Source organism: Tursiops truncatus, chromosome 4, assembly GCF_011762595.2.
Source record: "Tursiops truncatus isolate mTurTru1 chromosome 4, mTurTru1.mat.Y, whole genome shotgun sequence".
NCBI lineage: Eukaryota > Metazoa > Chordata > Mammalia > Artiodactyla > Delphinidae > Tursiops > Tursiops truncatus.
The window spans coordinates 136,321,446-136,345,822 of NC_047037.1; the positions used below are offsets into that span (position 1 = coordinate 136,321,446).

The window sequence follows — 24,377 nt, forward strand, 5'->3', positions numbered from 1 at the left end:
CTCAGTTTCTGATTTCTGTCATCATAGGTTAGTTTTGACTATTCATAGGAAAAATTCATGTAAATGGGATCTGTATAGTATTTATTACTTTGTTTCTTTCACTTAACAGACATTGTTTTTGGAGATTCATCCATATTGTGTCTCAGAAGTTACTCCATCTTATTGCTTCATAGTATTTCATTGAATGGAAATACTGTATTTATATTTACCTGTCAGTGGATGTTTGGGTTGTTTCCAGTTTAGGACTATTATGAATAAGGCTACTGGGAACATTCTTGTATCAACTTTTGTACACTTAAATTTTCATTTCTCTGGGTTCACTACTTAGAAGTAGAATTACCAGATCATAGGGTGTATGTGTGTTTACCTTCATAAGAAAAGAGCAAACAGTTTCCCACAGTTTTATCATTTTGCATCCCCACAGGTATGAGAGTTGCAGTTGCATGACATCCTCACCATTTGATGTGGTTGGTCTTCTTGATTTTAGCCATTCTAATGGGTATATATAGTGGTTTTCATTTGCATTTCCCCATGACTGATGATAGTGACCACCTTTTCATGTGCTCATTAGCCATTCGTGTATCTTCTTTTTTGTGATAGTCTTTCCAGTCTTTTGCCTGTTTGTTATTGGGATGTTTAATTGTTGAGCTGTAGGAGTTCCTTTTTTTTTAACATGTAATGGATATAAGTCCTTTGTCACATACATGTTGTCAGTATTCTCAGACTGCACCTCACCTATTTCTTTCCTTAGTAGTAGTTTTTAATGAGCAGGAAATTTAATTTCTTTTTTTTAATGAATAGTGTTTTTTGTATTCTAAGAAATCTTTACCTTCCTCAAGTTTATGAAGATACTCTCCTTTAAAAGTTTTTTTTAAATTGAAGTATATGTAGTTGATTTACAATGTTGTATTAGTTTCAGATGTACAGCATAGTAATTCAGTTACACATACATATATATATTCTTTTTCAGATTCTTTTCCCTTCTAGGTTATTGCAAAATATCTAGTATGTCCCTGTTGGTTATCTGTTTTATATATACTAGTGTGTATATGTTAATCCCAAACTCCTAATTTATCCCTCCCATCCCTTTCCCCTTTGGTAACCATAAATTTGTTTTCTATGTCTGTAGGTCTGTTTCTGTTCTGAAAGTCAGTTCATTTGCATCTTTCTTTTCTTTTCCTTTTTTTTTTTTTAGATTCCACATATAAGTGATCTATTTTTCTTTGTCTGGCTTATTTCACTTAGTATGATAATCTCTAGGTCCATCCATGTTGCTGCAGATGGCATTATTTCATTCTTTTCTATGGCTGAGTAATATTTTGCTATATATATACACATACACCCCACATCTTCTTTATCCACTCATCTGTCGATGGACATTTAGGTTGCTTCCATGTCTTGGCTATTGTATTGGGTTGGCCAAAAAGTTCGGGTTTTTCTGCAAGATGTTATGGGAAAACGCGAACGAACTTTTTGGCCAACCCAATAAATAGTCCTGCAGTGAACATCGGGGTGCTTGTATCTTTCCGAATTAGTTTTCTCTGGATATATGTCCAGGAGTCAGATTGCAGGATCATATGGTAACTATATTTTTAGTTTTTAAGAAACCTCCATACTGTTCTCCATAGTGGTTGTACCGATTTACATTCCCACCAACAGTGCAGGAGGGTTCCCTTTTCACCACACCCTCTCCAGCATTTATTATTTATAGACTTTTCCATAATGGCCATTCTGACTGGTGTGAGGTGATACCTCATTGTAGTTTTGATTTGCGTTTCTCTAATAATCAGCGATGTTGAGCATCTTTTCATGGGCCTGTTGGCCTTATCTTTCTTCGAGAATCTTTACATCCTTACTTTGTGTCTGTCTGTGTATATTTGTTTTATCAATAACTGAGAGGAGTGTTCATTTTTAGTGATGATACTGGATTTGTCTTTATCTCCTTCAGTTGCTTTATGTTTTTTGAAGCTCTCTTAATAGGTATACTTGTTTAGTATTTTTAGGACTTGGTGATAAATTCAGTCTTTCATTACCATGAAATATTCCTCTTTATCTCTAATAATATTTTTGTCTTTGAGTCTACTTTGTCTAATATTACTCTATGCCAGCTTTTTAATTCTTAACATTTTTATAGTGGTTTTTTTACCCTTTTACTGTAGTAAACCTGTTCATACTTTTGTATGTGAAGTATGACTTCTGTATACAAAATGTAGTTGAGTCATCCTTTTTAATCTAGTCAAATAGTATCTTCCTTTCACAATGAATATTTAACCTATTTAATTATTCAGGGGTTTGGGTTTTAGACTTTTGCCTTATTTGTATTCTATTTGTTTTATCTGTTCTTTGTTCCCTGTTCCTTCTTTACTGCCTTCTTTTGAGTTGAGTACTTTTTGGTATTTTATTTCACCTTTTCTTAAGTGACTGTTTAGCTGTTCTTCGGTGTGTAATTTTTAGTGTTGCTTTTACTGTATGCATCTTTAACTTACCAGTTGAACTTAACAAAATGTTATATCACTTTATAAACCGTGTGATAACCACGTGCTTTTATCTAAGTCCTTCTGTCTCTTGTCATTATATATCACTTACACATATGTTATAACCCTCACAAACATTGACTACTTAAATTAAAAATGATTTTTTAAAGAGATTTAAAAGTACATAAAAAATAAAATAAAAAGTTCTTTTTGGGAATTCCCTGGTGGTCCAGTGGTTAGGACTTGGAGCTTTCACTACTGCGGCCCCGAGTTCAGTCCCTGGTTGGGGAACTAAGATCCTGCAAGCCCCAAAGGAAAAAAAAGTTCTTTTCTTTTTACCCATAGAATTTTTCATTTCTTTTTGCAGTTCCTGACTTCAATCTTGTATTATGTTCCTTCAGCTTGAAGAACTTCCTTTAACTTTTTATTTTATAGTGAATAACTTCTGCTGATGAATTCTCTCAGCAGTTGCTTATCTGAAAATACCTTTATTCACCTTCGTTTTGGGGAAGATATTTTCCATGGATATGGAAATTACAAATTGATATGGAATTTTAGGTTTACGTAAACCTAAACAAATTTAGTTGTTTAAATATATTAATGACATTGTTTTCTGTATTACATTGTTTCTGAAGAAAAGTCAATGGTTTTTCTAAGCATTGTTTTCTTTATGAAATATTTCTCTGTCTTCCCCCTGGCTGATTTTGATGCTTTTTTTTTATTATTATAACTTAAGATGTTTTTATTTGATTCTCACAATAAGATGACGATAGATAGTAATAATAGATATTCTCAGTTCCATTTTTACACATCAGAAAACTGAGATTCAAGAGTGTTAAATAAATTCTTTGGCGACCACAGCAAGGAATGGTAGGGCTAGAAAGCAAGCTCAGGTCTTCTCAAGCTGCGCTTAGCACGCTCTCACGCTGAGAAAGAGAACTTGGGGATATAACAAAGAAGGAAAATGCCTTTAGCACAGGGATCTTCTGTGGAAGAGAAAAGAAGCAAGCAATTTGGGTGACACGCTCAAACATGACATATAAAAGCTGGTATGAATTTTGTAGATCTTTTTGTTCAACCTCTTTTTTTTTTGCTTTTTTTTTATGTTTGATTTTTCAGCAGTTTGACTATTAGGTTCTTATGTATAGTTTTCCTTGTATTTATTCTCCATGGAGTTTGCTGAGTTTGTTAGATCTGTGGATTAATCTCTTTCATCAGTTTTTGAAAGTGCTCAGACATCATCCTTTTAAATATTTGTTCTGCTTCACTCTCTCTTCTCCTGCTAATTATTCAATTAAATATATGTTATAGTGCTTACTATTAGAGGTCTCTGGTTTATTCATTTTGTTTTCTTTTTGTGTGTTAGTTTAGATAATTTCTTTGCTCTGTCTTTCTAGTTCACTGATTGCTTTTCTTCTCTTGAGCCCAGTCTGCTGTTAAAACCATTAAATGGATTCTCTGCATTTCTTTTAGTTCTAGTGTTTTCACTTAATTTATCTTTTTTTTTAAAAAAATACTTTTGGGCTTCCCTGGTGGCGCAGTGGTTGAGAGTCCGCCTGCCGATGCAGGGGACATGGGTTCGTGCCCCGGTCCAGGAAGATCCCACGTGCTGCGGAGCGGCGGGGCCCGTGAGCCATGGCCGCTGAGCCTGTGCATCTGGAGTCTGTGCTTCGCAATGCGAGAGGCCACAACAGTGAGAGGCCCGCGTACCGCAAAAAAAAAAAAGAAAAGAAAAAAAGAAAAAAAACTAGTTTTAAATAACACCCCCCCAGTCTATCCACACGTTACCTAACTTTTGAAGTAAATTCTTTTTATCATAGTTATTTAAAAAAAATTAATTTATTTTGACTGCGTTGGGTCTTTGTTGCTGCGTGCAGGCTTTCTCTGGTCGTGGCAAGCGGGAGCTACTCCTTGTCATGGTGTGCGGGTTTCTCATTGCAGTGGCTTCTCTTGTTGCGGAGCACAGGCTCTAGGCACACGGGCTTCAGTAGCTGTGGCACATGGGCTCAGTAGTTGTGGCTCATGGGCTCTAGAGCACAGGCTCAGTAGTTGTGGCGCACGGGCTTAGTTGCTCTGTGGCATGTGGGATCGTCCTGGACCAGGGCCCGAACCCATGTCCCCTGCGTTGGCAGGCGGTTTCTTAACCACTGCGCTACCAGGGAAGCCCCATAGTTATTTTAAAATACCTGTCTGTCAGTTTCAACATTTGGGTCATTTATATATGTGAGTTTTCTACTATTTTTTTCACTTGATTATGGACCCTTTTTGTTTGTTTGTTTCATGTGTCTATAATTTTTTATATGTATGTTGGACTTGCTGTATTTAAGAACAGTTGAGATGGAAGTAAATCTTATTTCCCTTTAGAAAGAGGCATGCTGCTTACTCTGTCAGGCTGCTAGTGTGATGAGACTGAGTCAGTTTCATTTGTAGTTTAGCTGAATCTGGGCTGTGTTTTGTTTGTTTGCTTGACTTAGATTCTATTCTCCACTGTCTTCATAGGTTTTAAGCGGTGTTTGGAAACTGCAGAGATCTTTTATGCATTGTTGCCCAGCCAGCAACCCGTTGCTAACTCTTGGTGCCTCGGGGTGATCTGTGTCCATAATGCTGCTCTGGACCCAGCTCTGCAGTGCCCTGGGGGACCCTCCCTGGGTCATCTGCCTGTCCCGTCCTGTGGCCCAGCCACACGTGGCTGTTAGAAGTTGGTTGGGAGTTGGGCTGGACTCTTCTTAGTCACATCTGTGGCATTTGCTCCTTCTCCCACCATAAGTCTCTTCTTTCCTAGGAAAGACTCTTCATTTTCTAGAATTTAGTTAATCTGGTTTCTTTAGTCCTCAGCTCTCTGATAGGTTTTTAAAAAGCAGTGATTTTGTTGTGTGCCTGCCTGGCTTGTTCTTGATTTTAGAGTAAGAGCGATGGTCTCTTGCGAATTTCTACATTGTACCTAGAAGCAAAAATCCAATGATACTATTCTGAATAAATTCCGTATTCATAGGGATTTTAAAGGTTATACTGTTATCTGTTAAAATGAGTTCCCAGAAAATCTCAGCACATGTTAAGGCAATTTATTATTAACCATATTTTCTATCAATAAAATGAGGCATAAATAATTTACTTCTGATTCTTCTATCTGCATATGAGCAGGTAGGGTTAGACCCATGATTCTTTATTAGGAGTGGTCTTTAAAACTTTAATGAGCCACTGTTACTGAGTAAGTGCCCCTGAGTTCACAGGTGTATTGGGCAGAAAAGAGGTTCACAACCACTGGTTGGCACACTTCCTTTGTAAAGGACCCCATAGTAAAGGTTTCGGCTTTGTGGGCTTCTGTTGAGTATTCTTACTTGGTTTTGTTTGTTTTTACAATCTTTAAAAATATGAAAACAATTCATAGTGGAGGCTATATAAAAACAGGCTCTGAGCCAGGCCATAGTCTGCTGATCTCTGGGCTAGATGATCTTTATAGTCATTTCTGGTCTCAAAAGTGAATTTCTCCTAAGTACAGTGTGTTCGGAATAGTATGTGAATAGTATTGTGAATAGTATTTTAATCGGAATAGTATGTGAATAGTATTGTGAATATTTCACATTAGTGTGAAAATATAGAGGCTCTAACTATAAAGCATTCTTTTTAATAAAGGCCTCAACATTATCATACATGTAAGCATATTTGACATTACGTAGGCTTTTACATATTCCATCAGATTTAGAGAAAGCCTTTTTATCTTTTTTCTCTTTAGGAGTATAAACCACCAGGAACCCGCAAACTTCATAATATTCTCGGAGTAGAAACAGGAGGACCTGGTGGGCGTCGTGCTGGGGAATCGGGTCATACAGTAGCTGACTACTTGAAGTTCAAAGACCTCATTTTAAGGATGCTTGATTATGACCCCAAAACTCGAATTCAACCTTACTATGCCCTGCAGCACAGTTTTTTCAAGAAAACAGCTGATGAAGGTACAAACACAAGTAATAGTGTATCCACGAGTCCTGCCATGGAGCAGTCACAGTCTTCGGGCACCACCTCCAGTACATCTTCAAGCTCAGGTCTGTTCTTTTGATATTATATTAGGCTTTGAAATGTTTCCTCTTTTCTTTACAAAGTGGGGGTTATTTTAAAGTTTTTTAAAGTTTGTTAATGGGTGGGAGGAATTATTTTTCCCGAACCTGTTCTTTGTGGCTAGTAAAAAAATTCACCTCCCCCAAAGCTCTAATACTTAATTATGCGTATAATAAATTCTGCTTGGAAACAATACTCCTTATTAGCCAAATTTTAAAATTGTTTTTAAAATGGAAATACTTGGTTCACATGCTTGAGTTTTCCCCTGACTTAACCAAACTTGGTCATATTTTAGTTCAGTGGTTGATGTGAAAGAACATAGAGAATTGGAAGCCTTCCTGGTGTACTTCAGGTTAATACAGATTTTTTTTTGGTGACTCACTTCCCGTTTTAATGTTATAGTTTTAGGATATATACTTGAACAGAATTAACTTTACACTCACAAGCTGTACCGTGTTGTGATGCTTCAGGTGGGTCATCGGGGACTAGCAACAGTGGGAGAGCCAGGTCGGACCCAACGCACCAGCATCGGCACAGCGGCGGGCACTTCACAGCTGCTGTCCAGGCCATGGACTGTGAGACACACAGTCCCCAGGTGAGCAGTCACACAGCCCTTCATTCACGCCCTCCACTGTGCCCAGGCGTACCAGTGTTGGATGCCAAGTGGTTTTAGAATGATAATGTCATTTACTCTAAAAGGTTCATATCTTCCTTGGTTGTAAGGAATTCTAACTTACACATCCTTGCAACATTTTCCCTCCGTGTTTAGAAATAGCTCCCGTTTATTGAGTGCGTACCAGCAGCTGCTCCAGGTGTTTGTTTATCTTGTTTACTCCGGCAGCATTTTGAGCCTTGCCCTGTTTGGATTTTCATTTTACTTTGGGAACTGTGACTTCAAGGTTTAGGGAACTTTCCGAGGTGCGTGATCTTAATTACTGCACTCCACTGCCTCTTGTGATCTGCTATCACTGACAGTCCTAGATTCTGAATCAGTTTGTGGTTTGATTTTCACCTCCATTTTTTGTTTTGAAGGTTTTTTGTTAAAGAGGATCTAATTAAGTAAATTTTTTTAAGGGGTGAAGCAGATGATGGTAGAATATTTATTAAATACTCTTTGTAAAATAATAAGTTAATTCATACTGAGTACTGCATTATGATGTTTACAGTGAGAGGCAAGCATATTATCTAATGAGAAATAAAATGGAAGTTGATGAATATCACTGCCCATTCTTGGGACTGGGGCAGCTGAGTGCTGGTGGAGAAAGGCATATCTGTAGATGCATTGTTACCCCTGTTAATTTGTAGTCACCAGCATCTACTTGGGCAAGCTTGCATGTTTCTCAGGTCATCTCATCGTGCTCCCATTCTCTTTAATAATTGCTTCAGACTCTCCTACTCTTGCTAGAAACCTTTGCCTCCCCTTCTCTGCTCTCCCTCACTCCTCACTGTGTAAGGAACAGTCCTCAGAAAGGAGCGCTTCACTGCGTGTCACCAGCCACCTCGCCCCACCGCCATGTGTGCTTGTCCCCTTTCTCCGGCCCCTTGTCAGCAGGGGCAGCAGCTCCTGCCTGGGGTCAGCCACCTCGGGCCCTGCCCCTCTCCTCCCACCTGCACAGGACTTGGCCCTGCTCAGCCACTGGCCCCTGTGTCCTCTGCTCGCCTTCTTCCCGTCAGCACCTGATCATCCCCAGCTCTCTCCCATCTGAAGCAAAACCTTTCCCTGGCCCTTGTCTTCCTCGCCCCACATTTCTGCTACTATTACTTCACCCTTTAAGAAGTCTTCAGCTGCTCCAGTTGGGCTGCTTCCCAACTCAGGAAACTGTTCCTGTGGAGTCACAGTGGTCATTACTGAGGAGCCCGGCAGACACTCAGTCACTTGTCACTCTCTGGTCCTCACTCACGTTGACACAGCCCTGGCCTCTCTGTGCTTTTTTTTTTTTGCGGTACGCGGGCCTCTCATTGCTGTGGCCTCTCCCGTTGCAGAGCACAAGCTCTGGACGCGCAGGCTTAGCGGCCATGGCTCACGGGCCCAGCCGCTCCGTGGCATGTGGGATCTTCCCGGACTGGGGCACGAACCCGCGTCCCCTGCATCGGCAGGGGGACTCTCAACCACTGCGCCACTGGGGAAGCCCCTCTCCATGCTTTTTGTAGCACTCTCCTCTGCCTTCCCGGACAGGATGGCCCTCATCCCAGCCCACCTCCTTCCTTCACTGTCTCCTTTTTGGATTCTCTGCTCCCCCGCGGCCACGTAAACGTGGGTGGTCTGTGTCCTGTCTCTCACCTTAAACACTTCCTGGTGACCTCACCTGCTCTTACCAATGACTGCAGCTACCATCTCGATGTCGGTCACTTTATGTCTTTATTTCTGATCTAGACTTCACTCCTGAGCCCCACACCTTTATTTCTAATCATTTACTATAAATACCGTTTTGGAAGTCGCTACAGCATAACACTGCAAATGCATCCTATAAACTGATGTCATCATTTTCTCCTCCGCCAAAGCTCATCTCCTTTTATCTGTATCAATACAAGTGGCCCTGAATTTACCCATTTGCTCAGGTCGTACACCTGGCACCTGGGGAGTTCATTCTTGACTCCTCTCTCCCTCACCCCCCACCTTGAATCCAATGGTAAATAGTATGGATTCTGAATATCCTACATATGTGTCTGTTCTCTCTACTTCACCCGCTTGGTACAATCATCTCTAGCTTATCTTGCTGTAAAGATTATTCCAACCGGACTTCCAGCGTCCAGTTTCATTCACCAGTTCGCCTCTGTTCTCTTCTCTGCAGCCTAGTGAATGTTCAGTAGAGCAGTCTGATCCAGCTCTTTCCCTTGCTTTCAGCCAGTTTCTGGCTTTCTCTTGTACTTAAAAAAAAAATTGCGACTTCTTACACAGGATTCAGTGATTTCTGTCATCTGGCTCCTACCCAGGCATCCTTCCTCCTCTTCATTCATTCTGGTCTTCCTGGAATTTTTTTTTTTTTTTTCATTTTTCAGACTGTATACCATGTTCCCTTTCACATTTCTCACATTGACCGTGCTCAGCCTGGAATAAGCTTTTCCTCTGTCTTTGCTTTGGTGACTACTATATATCCTTCAGGTCTCAAATATCATGGCCAGAGGCTTTCCCTAATTCTTTAGAACGACCTTCCTTCTTCCATCCCTTTCTCCCAGTTTCTAAATTAATGTTATTAGTTTTATGTAGTCTTTCTGCGATGTTTTATACATATGCAAGCAAATACAAATGTATATCCTTCACCTAACCTTTGTACACAAATGGTAGCATACCGTGCACACATCTTGTTTTTTTTATTTTAACATGTTTTACATATATTTTTATTTATTTATTTATTTTTGCCGTACGCGGGCCTCTCACTGTTGTGGCCTCTCCCGTTGCGGAGCACAGGCTCCGGACACGCAGGCTCAGCGGCCATGGCTCACGGGCCCAGCCGCTCTGCGGCATGTGGGATCTTCCCGGACCGGGGCACGAACCTGCATCCCCTGCATTGGCAGGCAGACTGTCAACCACTGCGCCACCAGGGAAGCCCTACATATATTTTAAAATGTATATTATGGAGCTCTTTCTGTATCATATAGGGAGCTTTTTCATTCTTTTTGTTGTGTTTTTAACAGTCACACAGTATTCCATTGTTTAGATATTCCAAGTCATTGCAGTAGTTCCCTATTAATGGACATTTAGCTTATTTCCAATCTTTTTTACTACTGCAAATAATGCTGTAATAAATAACCCTACATATAAATCATCCACACACATGCAGTTTATATGTGATATGAGTTCCTGGATGTGAAATTGCTGGGTCAAAGAGTAACGTGGTTTGTCATTTTGATAGCTGTTGCCAGATTGCTCTCCATATAGTTTTACCAGTTTAGCCTCCCACTAACAGAGTTTGGAGAAGCAGTCAGTGTGATCACCTTTGGATCAGTCTGAACTGAAAAACCTGGTATTGGACAGAGTATAGTTGCATTTCACTTATTTCTTCTTTCCATGAATTTAAGTAGCTTCATAGTTTAAGAACCATTAATATTTTCTGAGAACTTTCTGCCTATTTTTCTACTGGATTATTTTCAATAGTTTTTCTTGAATTTTGATTCTGAGACCACCTTTGTTGAGTGGTCTTAATGATCTGTGCTAGCCACTGGTGATAAAGACACAGGCTTTGCCTTCCTAGAGCTTACCGTGACACAGAAAATAAATAAAACGAATCAAATGAATAGAAATTGCAAGTACTATTAACTGTTAAAAAGAAAATAAGACAGGATAATGTAATAGAGAGTAGTGATTTGTTGGGTGGGAGGTATTAATTCAGATAGGCCGAACTGATAACAGGGCGACCCCCAAAATATGGTAGCTTAAAAAATGTGAAGTTTCTTTTTTATGTAATAGTCCAGAGTGGGTATTCAGGTTAGTGGCGTGGCTCTCTCCCACATCCTGGGTTCCTACCATCTTATGACTGCCCCATCCCCAAGGGCCTAGTTGTCTGCTGCATCTGGCAGGCAGAAGGACTTGGGATGTATTTTGTGGGACAGATCTGGCTGTAACATAGGAACCTTCATTCATATTCCATTGACTAAAACAGTCATATGGCCATGTCTAAGTACAGGGGAGGCTGGGGAGTAAGCGTAGTGCAGCCTTATGCTCAGGAAGAAGAGTATGTTTTTTGAGGACAATTTGGAACCTCTGCCACAGAAATTGGGGGAGCATTAGCCAGAGTGGTGAGGGAAGACTCTGGAACTGAAATGATGAGAAAGAATCATCCAAGCAGAAATTAGAAATCAGAGCATTCTAGGCAGAAGGAACAGTAAGTACAAACACCCTGAGGCTTCTGAAAGATGTTGACTAGGTAGAGGAATAGAAGGAAGATCCTGTGTAGTAGGAACTTAGGCAGCAAGAGGAAGGATGGCTAGAGGAAAAGTTTGGAGAAATGAGCATTGGCCAGATTGTTTATGGATTTTGGATTATTTTGTTTATCCATTCATCCATCAGTGGGCACTTACTTGGGTTGTTTCCATATTTTGGCTATTGTAAATAATGCTGAAGTGAATGAACATGGGGGTACATATATCTTTTCAAGATACTGTTGTTGTTTTCTTCATATAAATACCCAGAAGTGGAATTGCAGGATCATATGGTAGTTCTGTTTTTAATTTTTTGAAGAACCTCCTCCATACTGTTTTCCATAGTGGCTGCACTAATTTATATTCCCACCAAGCAGTGCATGAGGGTTCCCTTTTTTCCACATCCTCACCAACACTTGCTATTTGTTGTCTTTTTGATAATAGCCATTCTCATGGGTGTGAAGTGATATCTCGTTGTGGTTTTGATTTGAATTTCCCTGATGGTTCATGATGTTGAGCTTCTTTTCCTGTACCTGTTGGCCATCTGTATGTCTTCTTTGGAAACATGTCTAGTCAGATCTTCTGCCCATTTTTCAATCAGATTGTTTGGATTTTTGCTGTTGAGTTTTATCAGTTCTTTATATATTTTGGATATTAGCCTGTTATCAGATAATATGATTGACAAATATTTTCTCCCATTCAGTAAGTTGCCTTTTCATTTTGTTGATGGTTTCCTTTACTGGGCAGTAGCTTTTTAGTATGTTGTCATCCCATTTATTTATTTTTGCTTTTGTTGCTTTTGCTTTGGTGTCAGATTCAAAAAATCATCACCAAGACCTATGTCAAGGAGCTTATTACTGCCTATGTTTTCTTCTAGGAGTTTTATGGTTTCAGGTCTTACATTCAAGTCTTTAATCCATTTTGAGTTAATTTTTGTGTTTGGTGTAAGATAGTGTGGTTGAGTTTCATTCTTTGGTATGTGGCTGTCTAGTTTTCCCAACACCATTTATTGAAGAGACTGTCCTTTCTCCATTGTATATTCTTCGTTCCTTTGTCATAAATTAGTTGACCATATACGCGTAGATTTATTTCTGGGCTCTCTGTTCCGTTCCATTGATCTATGTGCCTTTTTTTATGTCAGTACCATACTGTTTTAATTGCTATAGCTTTGTAGTATAGTTAGATACCAGGGAGCATGATGCCTCCATCTTTGTTCTTCTTTCTCAAGATTGCTTTTGCTATTTGGGTTTCTTTGTGGATTACAAATTTTAGGATTATTCTTTTTTTTTTTTTGAAAAATGACGTTGGAATTTTGTGGGGGATTGCGTTGAATCTGTAAATTGCTTTGGGTAGTTGGGACATTTTAACAACATTGATTCTTACACTCTTCCAGTCTGTGAGCATGGACTATCCTTCCATTTATTTTTGTCTTCTTCTTCCAGACCTTCTTCTACAGGTCTTTTACTTCCTTGGTTAAAGTTATTTCTTGATATTTTATTCTTTTTGATACAGTTGTACATGGGATTGTTTTCTTTTTCTGTTTCATTATTAGTATATAGAAATGCAGTCGATTTTTGTGTATTGATTTTATATTCTGCAACCTTATTGAGTTCATTTATTAGTTCTAACAGTTTTCTAACGGAGTCTTCAGGGTTTTCCATATAATGTAATGTTACGTCATCTGCAGGTAGTGACCATTTTACTTCTTTATTTCCAATGTGGATGACTTTTCTTTTTCTTGCCTGATTTGGATTTGTGTTTTAAAAAGACTGTTCTTGCTACTCTTTGGAGAATGGTTTGGAAAAAGGCAAAGATGGAAGATGGGAGTTGATTTAGGAGGCTGTTATATTAGTCTAGGCAAGAGATGATAGTGACCTAGGATAGAGTAGTCGTGGTGGAGATGGAGAAAAGAGGCCAGATTTGGGTTCTATTTTGGAGGTAGCTTTAGTAGTACTTGCTGATTGTTTGGATGGAGGAATGGTTGAGCAGCTAGATGGGTACTAGTGGTTCTATTAAAACAGGAAAGATTGGAGAGAGGAGGAGCTTTAGGGGGAAAGTAAAGAATGCCTTTTGGACCTGTCAGAAATATTTACTATCTGGCCCTTCCCAGAAGAAGTTTGCTGACCCCTGGCTTAAACAGTGCTCCCAAGAAAAGAAAGTGGCGAGTAAAATATATGAGTATGGGTGTAACTTGCTAAAAATGGAAGCTTTCATAATAAAATATTTTTCACTCTTGAACACATTTGGAAGTTTGTGTTATAGAACTGTCTAACACATTAAGGTTTCAAAACCCTCTCTCTAACTAATGTAAATGCTAGTGTTGTAGCTTTTTATCGAAGATTAAAGCTTGGAAATGGTACTCTTAAATCGTTTTAAAATCTGTTCTTACAGGTGCGTCAGCAATTTCCTGCTCCCATTGGTTGGTCAGGCACTGAAGCTCCTACACAAGTCACTGTTGAAACTCATCCTGTTCAAGAAACAACCTTTCATGTAGCCCCTCAACAGAATGCATTGCATCATCACCATGGAAACAGTTCCCATCATCATCACCACCACCACCATCACCACCACCACCATGGACAACAAGCCTTGGGCAACCGGACCAGGCCAAGGGTCTACAATTCTCCAACAAATAGCTCCTCTACCCAGGATTCTATGGAGGTTGGCCATAGTCACCACTCCATGACATCCCTGTCTTCCTCAACTACTTCTTCCTCTACATCTTCCTCCTCTACTGGTAATCAAGGCAATCAAGCCTACCAGAATCGCCCAGTGGCTGCTAATACCTTGGACTTTGGACAGAATGGAGCTATGGACGTTAATTTAACCGTCTACTCCAATCCCCGCCAAGAGACTGGCATAGCTGGACATCCAACATACCAATTTTCTGCTAATACAGGTCCTGCACATTACATGACTGAAGGACATCTGACAATGAGGCAAGGGGCTGATAGAGAAGAGTCCCCCATGACAGGAGTTTGTGTGCAACAGAGTCCTGTAGCTAGCTCGTGACTAAATTGAAACTTGAGTTTGTTTCTTGTGTGTTTTTATAGAAGTGGTGTTTTTTTCCAAAAAACAAAGTGCAAAGCTGCTTGAATCAGAAGGAGATTAACACACTGAACCGCTACAAGAGGGCAAAGCTGACTTTTTTTTTTTTTTTAACTTGAAAAGATTGCAAAGGGACAATGAAGTTTTTAAAAGAGCCATGTCCAAACCCATCTTCACGGATAGCTCAGAGGTGTCCTCTTTTTGCCTCCCCCATTTTAACTCGCCACATCCCAGTCATAGTGGGGTTTTTGTCTTTCTATTCCACAGAAGTTGTTGTTCAGATGTTGGTCTTAATCATTTGCCAACTAATTTTAAAATAAAAGGCACTGCACATAATTTGCATTTTAAAGGGCCCCATGAGGGTGTTTTTCCTTCCATTTTTGTTTTTCCTTTTTTCCTTCCCGTTTTTGTTTTGTTTTCATTTTGTTTAGGGTGGGGGGTGGGAAATTTGGGGTTTTAAGTCCTCTAAACACACTTGGGCACGGAAATGCAGTACTGTAAGGAAGAGGGACCTCCAGCTCACACAAACATCACCTTCAGCTGTATGGAAGGGACGGTTGTATTGGAGTTTGTAAGGCACAGTAAGCATGCTAAGTGGCGGGATCAGAACTCTCCTGTCTGAACCTACTGAGGAGCAAAGCAGCAATTGCCTGGGATCCTGTGGGTCTCCCGTTGTTGAGGCCACAGTGAGATAGTAATGGAACGTGACTGGTCTCCTAACCAAGGTGCACTGAGAAGCAATCAACGGGTCAGTTGTGGCCAGTCCTGGGGAGGTCTGAGTGGTGGTCTTTGGGATAACCTTTGGCCTTATGGATTTGGACTCGAAGTTAGAAGAGCCTACCATTTCAGATGCAATCACTTTTGGACATGCTTTTGCAGACAGTCCTTAATGCTGAAAACACAGAGAATGGGTAATTCAAGAGGCCTTTCTTTTAAAATAGACTTTTGTGACCCACTAATTGTAAGGTATTGCAAGGTCACTTTGCGTGTGTCATAAAGTTGACTTCCTTATTGGTTGAAGGTCACAGAAGTAGTGGTTTGCTTTGATGGAAATAGCTACAGCTGTGTCCCTTCCTGCTTTTTACTTTTTCTTTTGCTTTTTCTCGGCACGTGGTATCTCCACCATTTCTTCTGCACAAAGATGTCTTCTGTTCATCCTGAACATTTTTAAAAAAATGCAGAATTTTATGTGACTGCTTTTTTGCCTCACAATTATGCTGTGAATTTTACAAAAATTTATTTTCTTTTTTGATAATTTATTGTACCAAAGCTGTTTTTATAGCACATAGATGTCTGTAACCAATAATGTAGCAGTTCTGCACTTTGACACAAGGTGTAACTAGACCATTTTTAAATGTCAGTTGAAAATTATGGCTGTACTATTGCTTAAACAAAACTGGAACTGTTGTTGAATCCATAGCCAATACATTTACAGCAATCTGTGTACTGAACATAATAGATTGACATCTAACTCAAGATTACAACAGCTGTTACATCCTAAATGTGTCCAGGCTTCTGAAGGTAAAGGGACACTGGATCCAGAAGCTGTGGAACCAGCAGTTGATTCTTGTATTCCTGATTAACCTACTTGTAAACTTGAAAGCAAGACCTTGATTGCACCAACAGGTCCAAACTATGAGCACGAGTAAAGCAAAACTTCCATGCATGACCCGGAAGGGAACAGGCTGGTGTCTAACAGGTGCCTAGTTTTGAGATTGTGCTGCCTTAATGTAACACAGTCTGGCAGTTGCTAAATTTGTGTTCCCATTTTAAATTGACCAATTTTATGGTGTTAAACTTTTGAGCGGTTGAGTTGGGAGAATGAAGATTAAGGAATTTACCTGTCCGGGATCAAAGAAGCCTAGAAAAGAAGCAGTAATCTACCTCTGCCGATAACCCTGTTCAAAACAACTCAGCAGAAACACCACATTAGTTTTTATTGGTCAATTCCATGTGGCTGACTAGATCAATTTTTTCTGAACAAGAGCAGGTTTTTATATGTAATCAGTCAGTGACAAAAGAAAAAAGGCTTAAAATCATGTGAATGGAAACTTGGGAATATCAGTTTTTATAAACCACAAAATTTTTTTTTGTTGTTAATCAGGAAATCCATTTTTATTTTGTAATTAAATGTCAAGCCTGTGGATGGATTTTTGAACTCGGTAGTTCATAAAGTTTACAGTGAATAAAAGGACATCATCTTGAGTCTAGCAATATCAAAAGGAATTCAGTAGTTACTGCTGTTTAGGAATATAAGGTGAAGATACATGGGTCAGGTCATTTTCTGTGCTGGTTGCCACATCTTAGCAAGCACCAAAAAACGAAAGCAGTTTTTAAACCGCTATTTACATAAAGGAAGTCATAAAATCCAATGCTTCTGCATACTGTGTTATGTTACAGTCCAGTTTTGTGTGCTTTACTACACGGTTTGGTTACAGGACTTCTGTGCATTGTAAACATAAACAGCATGGAAAAGGTTAAATACCTGTGTGCAGATTGTAAGATCTGGTCCGGACTTGCTGTGTATATTGTAACGTTAAATGAAAAAGAACTCCCCTTTGTATTATAGTCATGCGGTCTTATGTATGATAAACAGTTGAATAATTTGTCCTCAGACTCTTTACTATGCTTTTTTAAAATTAGTTTAAGAAAAATGTAAACATAGTCGAAATCTTTCTATGCAATTAACCTGGTCCAGGTAATGAATGGTCTGGTAGGTATACTGACTATAAGTTTAGTCAGACGTGTAGAAAGGAAAACAGTAGTTACATCAACGTAGGCTTCAAAAATCTTGGAAAGTAAACATTGGAGGTTTAACAGACCATTTTGATTTTTTAAAATTGTTTCTTTACTTGATATTCACAGTTTCTCTTTGATTCAAAGTGCTCATAGGCCGTAATGTTTAGGATGGATGTGAGAGTTAGATGATTTTCTCTAGGATTTGACCTGCTTGGAAGCAAGAGGAAATACAAATAATATCGTTCCTCTTTCCCCAGATCCTTGATGGGGGCCTATCAGGGACTTTATACAAGAAAGTCTAGAATTCCTGCCACAGTGAATTAATCCTAACCTAAAGTCTCCTGTTTTTTATAAGTTAGCCTGCATAAGTATACATTAAGGTGGCTTTCAGAAGGCAAAAAACTTACTGTAAATTTAAATGTGATTTTGTAAAGTTCAGATTGTCTACATAAAGTGCACTTACCACATGTATGAAAGAAACTTCCTTTAGTGTTTTTCTTAGGGTAATGAGCATTTTATAGGTAAGTGGCACATTTTGTATATCAGAATCAGTATCCAAAAAACTTAGGCTTATTTTTATTTAATGACTATTAGAACTGTTGATACACGTGAAAAATCATTAAGGCTACAATAATTATATAAGGCCCACAAGATGACTACTCTGTTTGCTACTGTATCGTCTTTCCCAGCTCCTATGTTGTTAAACTTGTTGTTGTAATAAGTCTTATAATAAGGCGATACAATGATGCGATAGGAAATGCCAAATTTCTTCTAGATTAGTTCCCCAGTTTCCTTTTGGCCTGCCTTTACTCTGTTAGCTCTCAGAATACAAGTTCAGTACTCATTTTTATATCCATTTTTGTAGTGGTGACCAAAGCTAACAGATCAGATGGTTCATTCCAGATACAGAACTTGGTCTTAGTGCCATATATGAAAAAAAAGTTTGAAATTTTAAGATTAGGGTTAGGAGAAAAACCGATCGGTATACTGAGTCTGTTCAGATTTCTTAGAATCCTTGGGATTGCTCGACATTGGGAAGCCTTTGGTGTCAGGAAGTGCAGAGTAGAAGGTCTCATTTTCTTAACCATGGATCTCCTTCCCTAGACTTGTTTCCTAGGGTGAAAACATACATCAAGTAATTTTTAGTACAAAGAAGAAGAAAACCCTAAGAACATAGCTTATCGTATTCTTCTTCATCCCTCATAATGCATAGCTGTAACCTGTTTCCCCGTCCCCTGAGAACCATCTTGTGGGTATCACCTGGGCTTTCACACTCTAGTATTAATTCCTACATATCCCTGTGTTTAAAGCACTCGTTATTTTTTTGTGGAAGACTCATTTAGGATGGTAAGTGGTCTTGTGGGTTTGTGCGTTTTTCTTTCTCTTTGGCATTATGTACAGCCAAGGTCCCTGGTTTCAGCTGCTCACAGGAAAACATGATAAAAGAGCTAAGGTGTTCTTGCATCGTAATTTTTGGGGATACCATTCACCTTAACACAGAGAGGGCCCGAGGTATTTGTCATCAGTTTTCTTACCTTAGATCTTCAAAGACGAAAGTATTTCTCCAACTAAAACACAATGATTTAAATGTGTACCAGATAACTAGGTAGAGCCCCACAGGTTTCAATATCAGCTTCTTTACATGAAAACACGGGGTTTATTTATTTTATTTTATTTTTTTTGCAGTACGCGGGCCTCTCACTGTTGTGGCCTCTCCCGTTGCGGAGCACAGGCTCCGGATGTGCAGGCTCAGAGGCCGTGGCTCACGGGCCCACCCGCTCCGCGGCATGTGAGAACTTCCCGGACTGGGGCATGAACCCATGTCCCCTGCATCGGCAGGCGGACTCTCAACCACTGCGCCACCAGGGAAGCCCAAAACACAGGGTTTTTGTTTTTTTACATAATTTCACACCTTGAGGGTATGACCTTTTATTAAAGAGAGCGGTGGGAATGACTTAAGTTTCAGGCTTGGCATGTCATGAATTCCCTGCCACCTGCAGCAGGACTTGGGGACGCTGCTTCAGAGCAGCGAGGAGGGAAGATGAATCTCCAGTTCGCTTCCTTGTGCCTTAACTGGATGTCAGTGTCCAGTCTCAGCTGGGTTCTGAAGGAACAGAGGCACTGCGGTAGGAATCTTGTTGGCTGGTAAAACGCAGGTTAAATGTGCGGCAGGAAAAATGGGTGACAAAGCTCCTGGTGAAGGATGGAGGAGGTGGGCGTAAGTGAGCGCACACCCGTTCCCGGTGAAGGTGGCGCCCTTGGGTGATGCAGGCTCGGGTGTGGTCAACCGTGTGCTCTCAGATCTAGAAAGATACTTGAGGACTTCTCAGGTTGCAACATGTAGAAAGGCCATGTAGGAATTATATTCATTTGTCTGTTTTAAAGACCACAGTTTATTTAAAATACTTCTGTAAAATTTTATTTTATTCTTGTAAATTTTACTCCCAATATTTCCTCATTAATCACTATAGTTGCCTCAGGTCTTTAGCTGAAGCTGCAGTCAAAGGGGGAGGATTCCGCGCCAAAGGTAAGATAGAGGGGCAGGCCCTGGGTGTGTGGCGGTTCTTCCTCAGGCAGGGCCATTGCCACCAGCCGAGCAGCTGGGCCCAGGGCTGGGGCCCAGGGAGGTCTGTCAAGAAGGAGGAGCTTTGCCAGGAGAGTGTTGAATTGGTTAAAATAGAGCCCAGGGTGGTGAGTTTGTGAGTCACCCTTGACTCACTGTTGCATAGGAATGCAATAGCAGGCTGGGTGAGGATGGGGGTTGTCAACTCCCTGGACACTAAGATGACTGCTGATGGTGTCAAAGGATTATTTATGTTTTTAAAGGTCTAAAGCACGATATAGTGAAATAGTGACCCTAAGGAGAAAGTCTTCACGTACATCGCAGGCAAGCCCCCGTCTGTTGAAGAGGTGACATGACACACGGGATCCTGAGCTGGGTGAAGTAGTTGACTTCAGGCGCTGCTCCATTAATTGCCCAGCAAATCCGTAAGCAAGCTCTGGGGAAAAGAAACGGTGTGTTTGGTGAACCCTAGGTGATCTTACCAAACTGTTAAATAAGTGCTCATCAATTTAAAACGAGTTTTCAACCCTGCCACACATCTGACTCACCCGTAGGATTTTATAAAATCACAGATGTGCTCATCACCCTCCCAGAATTTTTGATTCAGAGAGTTGGGAGTGGGGCCTGGGTCTCTGCTTTTTAAGTGGCTTTACCGGTGACTGTGCCCTTGCATAGGATGACTTGGAGGGCCCAGAGATTGGCTTGGCTAACCGGACAGGAGTCTGAATTGAAGAACGTGTTTTTTTTTTTTTTTATATCTGGGAATTATATATGGTTCTTTATTCTTTTTTTTTTTTAACATCTTTATTGGAGTATAATTGCTTTACAATGGTATGTTAGTTTCAGCTTCACAACAAAATGAATCAGTTATATATATACATATATTCCCATATCTCTTCCCGCTTGCATCTCCCTCCCTCCCACCCTCCCTATCCCACCCCTCCAGGCGGTCACAAAGCACCGAGCTGATCTCCCTGTGCTATGCGGCTACTTCCCACTAGCTATCTACCTTACGTTTGGTAGTGTATATATGTCCATGCCTCTTTATCGCTTTGTCACCGTTTACCCTTCCCCCTCCCCATAGCCTCAAGTCCATTCTCTAGTAAGTCTGTGTCTTTATTCCTGTTTCACCCCTAGGTTTCTCATGTCATTTTTTTTTTTTTAATTCCATATATATGTATTAGCATACGGTATTTGTCTCTCTCTTTCTGACTTATTTCACTCTGTATGACAGACTCTAGGTCTATCCACCTCATTACAAATAGCTCAATTTCGTCTCTTTTTATGGCTGAGTAATATTCCATTGTATATATGTGCCACATCTTCTTTATCCATTCATCCGATGATGGACACTTAGGTTGTTTCCATCTCTGGGCTATTGTAAATAGAGCTGCAGTGAACATTTTGGTACATGACTCTTCTTGAATTATGGTTTCCTCAGGGTATATGCCCAGTAGTGGGATTGCTGGGTCATATGGTAGTTCTATTTGTAGCTTTTTAAGGAACCTCCATACTGTTCTCCACAGTGGCTGTATCAATTTACATTCCCACCAACAGTGTAAGAGGGTTCCCTTTTCTCCACACCCTCTCCAGCATTTATTGTTTCTAGATTTTTTGATGATGGCCATTCTGACTGGTGTGAGATGATATCTCATTGTAGTTTTGATTTGCATTTCTCTAATGATTAGTGATGTTGAACATCCTTTCATGTGTTTGTTGGCACTCTGTATATCTTCTTTGGAGAAATGTCTATTTAGGTCTTCTGCCCATTTTTGGATTGGGTTGTTTGTTTTTTTGTTATTAAGCTGCATGAGCTGCTTATAAATTTTGGAGATTAATCCTTTGTCAGTTGCTTCATTTGCAAATATTTTCTCCCATTCTGAGGGTTGTCTTTTGGTCTTCTTTATGGTTTCCTTTGCAGCACAAAAGCTTTTAAGTTTCATTAGGTCCCATTTGTTTACTTTTGTTTTTATTTCCATTTCTCTAGGAGGTGGGTCAAAAAGGACCTTGCTGTGATTTATGTCATAGAGTGTCCTGCCTATGTTTTCCTCTAAGAGTTTGATAGTTTCTGGCCTTACAGTTAGGTCTTTAAGCCACCTTGAGCTTATTTTTGTGCATGGTGTTAGGGAGTGATTCAATCTCATACTTTTACATGTAGCTGTCCAGTTTTCCAGCACCACTTATTGAAGAGGCTGTCCTTTCTCCACTGTACATTCCTGCCTCCTTTATCAAAGATAAGGTGACCATATGTGCGTGGGTTTACCTCTGGGCTTTCTATCCTGTTCCATTGATCTATCTTTCTGTTTTTGTGCCAGTACCATACTGTCTTGATTACTGTAGCTTTGTAGTATAGTCCGAAGTCAGGGAGCCTGATTCCTCCAGCTCCGTTTTTCGTTCTCAAGATTGCTTTGGCTATTCGGGGTCTTTTGTGTTTCCATACAAATTGTGAAATTTTTTGTTCTAGTTCTGTGAAAAATGCCCGTGGTAGTTTCATGGGGATTGCATTGGGTAGTAGAGTCATTTTCACAATGTTGATTCTTCCAATCCAAGAACATCGTATATCTCTCCATCTATTTGTATCATCTTTAATTTCTTTCATCAGTGTCTTATAATTTTCTGCATACAGATCTTTTGTGTCCTTAGGTAGGTTTATTCCTAGATATTTTATTCTTTTTGTTGCAATGGTAAATGGGAGTGTTTTCTTGATTTCACTTTCAGATTTTTCATCATTAGTATGTAGGAATGCCAGAGATTTCTGTGCATTAATTTTGTATCCTGCCACTTTACCAAATTCATTGATTAGCTCTAGTAGTTTTCTGGTAGCATCTTTAGGGTTCTCTATGTATAGGATCATGTCATCTGCAAACAGTGACAGCTTTACTTCTTCTTTTCCGATTTGGATTCCTTTTATTTCCTTTTCTTCTCTGATTGCTGTGGCTAAAACTTCCAAAACTATGTTGAATAAGAGTGGTGAGAGTGGGCAACCTTGTCTTGTTCCTGATCTTAGTGGAAATGCTTTCAGTTTTTCACCATTGAGGATGATGTTTGCTGTGGGCTTGTCATATATGGCCTTTATTATGTTGAGGAAAGTTCCCTCTATGCCTACTTTCTGCAGGGTTTTTATCATAAATGGGTGTTGAATTTTGTCAAAAGCTTTCTCTGCATCTATTGAGATGATCATATGGTTTTTCTCCTTCAGTTTGTTAATATGGTTTATCACATTGATAGATTTGCGTATATTGAAGAATCCTTGCATTCCTGGAATAAACCCCACTTGATCATGGTGTATGATCCTTTTAATGTGCTGTTGGATTCTGTTTGCTAGTATTTTGTTGAGGATTTTTGCATCTATGTTCATCAGTGATATTGGCCTGTAGTTTTCTTTCTTTGTGACATCCTTGTCTGGTTTTGGTATCAAGGTGATGGTGGCCTCGTAGAAGGAGTTTGGGAGTGTTCCTCCCTCTGCTATATTTTGGAAGAGTTTGAGAAGGATAGGTGTTAGCTCTTCTCTAAATGTTTGATAGAATTCGCCTGTGAAGCCATCTGGTCCTGGGCTTTTCTTTGTTGGAAGATTTTTAATCACAGTTTCAATTTCAGTGCTTGTGATTGGTCTGTTCATATTGTCTATTTCTTCCTGATTCAGTCTTGGCAGGTTGTGCATTTCTAAGAATTTGTCCATTTCTTCCAGATTGTCCATTTTATTGGCATAGAGTTGCTTGTAGTAATCTCTCATGATCTCTTTTATTTCTGCAGTGTCAGTTGTTACTTCTCCTTTTTCATTTCTAATTCTATTGATCTGAGTCTTCTCCCTTTTTTTCTTGATGAGTCTGGCTAGTGGTTTATCTATTTTGTTTATCTTCTCAAAGAACCAGCTTTTAGTTTTATTGATCTTTGCTATTGTTTCCTTCATTTCTTTTTCATTTATTTCTGATCTGATTTTTATGATTTCTTTCCTTCTGCTAGCTTTGGGGTTTTTTTGTTCTTCTTTCTCTAATTGCTTGAGGTGCAAGGTTAGGTTGTTTATTCGAGATGTTTCCTGCTTCTTAAGGTGGGCTTGTATTGCTATAAACTTCCCCCTTAGAACTGCTTTTGCTGCATCCCACAGGTTTTGGGTCGTTGTGTCTCCATTGTCATTTGTTTCTAGGTATTTTTTGATTTCCTCTTTGATTTCTTCAGTGATCACTTCATTATTAAGTAGTGTATTGTTTAGCCTCCATGTGTTTGTATTTTTTACAGATCTTTTCCTGTAATTGATATCTAGTCTCATGGCGTTGTGGTCAGAAAAGATACTTGATACAATTTCAATTTTCTTAAATTTACCAAGGCTTGATTTGTGACCCAAGATATGATCTATCCTGGAGAATGTTCCATGAGCACTTGAGAAAATGTGTATTCTGTTGTTTTTGGATGGAATGTCCTATAAATATCAATTAACTCCATCTCGTTTAATGTATCATTTAAAGCTTGTGTTTCCTTGTTTATTTTCATTTTGGATGATCTGTCCATTGGTGAAAGTGGGGTGTTAAAGTCCCCTACTATGAATGTGTTACTGTCGATTTCCCCTTTTATGGTTGTCAGTATTTGCCTTATGTATTGAGGTGCACCTATGTTGGGTGCATAAATATTTACAATTGTTATAT

The 24,377-nt window shown here is 39.6% G+C and overlaps 1 protein-coding gene across 11 annotated transcripts in view; it reads left to right on the top strand.

Moving 5' to 3' along the window:
- The window catches only part of DYRK1A (dual specificity tyrosine phosphorylation regulated kinase 1A), a 145,571-nt gene extending 128,520 nt beyond the window's left edge, over positions 1 to 17,051 (top strand). For all 11 annotated transcript variants that reach the window (XM_033856074.2, XM_033856077.2, XM_019922617.3 and 8 more), the window contains 3 exons: positions 6,208 to 6,514; positions 6,998 to 7,122; positions 13,779 to 17,051. In XM_033856074.2, the coding sequence (XP_033711965.1) occupies positions 6,208 to 6,514; positions 6,998 to 7,122; positions 13,779 to 14,399 (1,053 nt within the window). In that variant the 3' untranslated portion in view covers positions 14,400 to 17,051. The remainder of the gene's footprint in view (positions 1 to 6,207; positions 6,515 to 6,997; positions 7,123 to 13,778) is intronic.
- Positions 17,052 to 24,377: the final 7,326 nt, after the last annotated feature.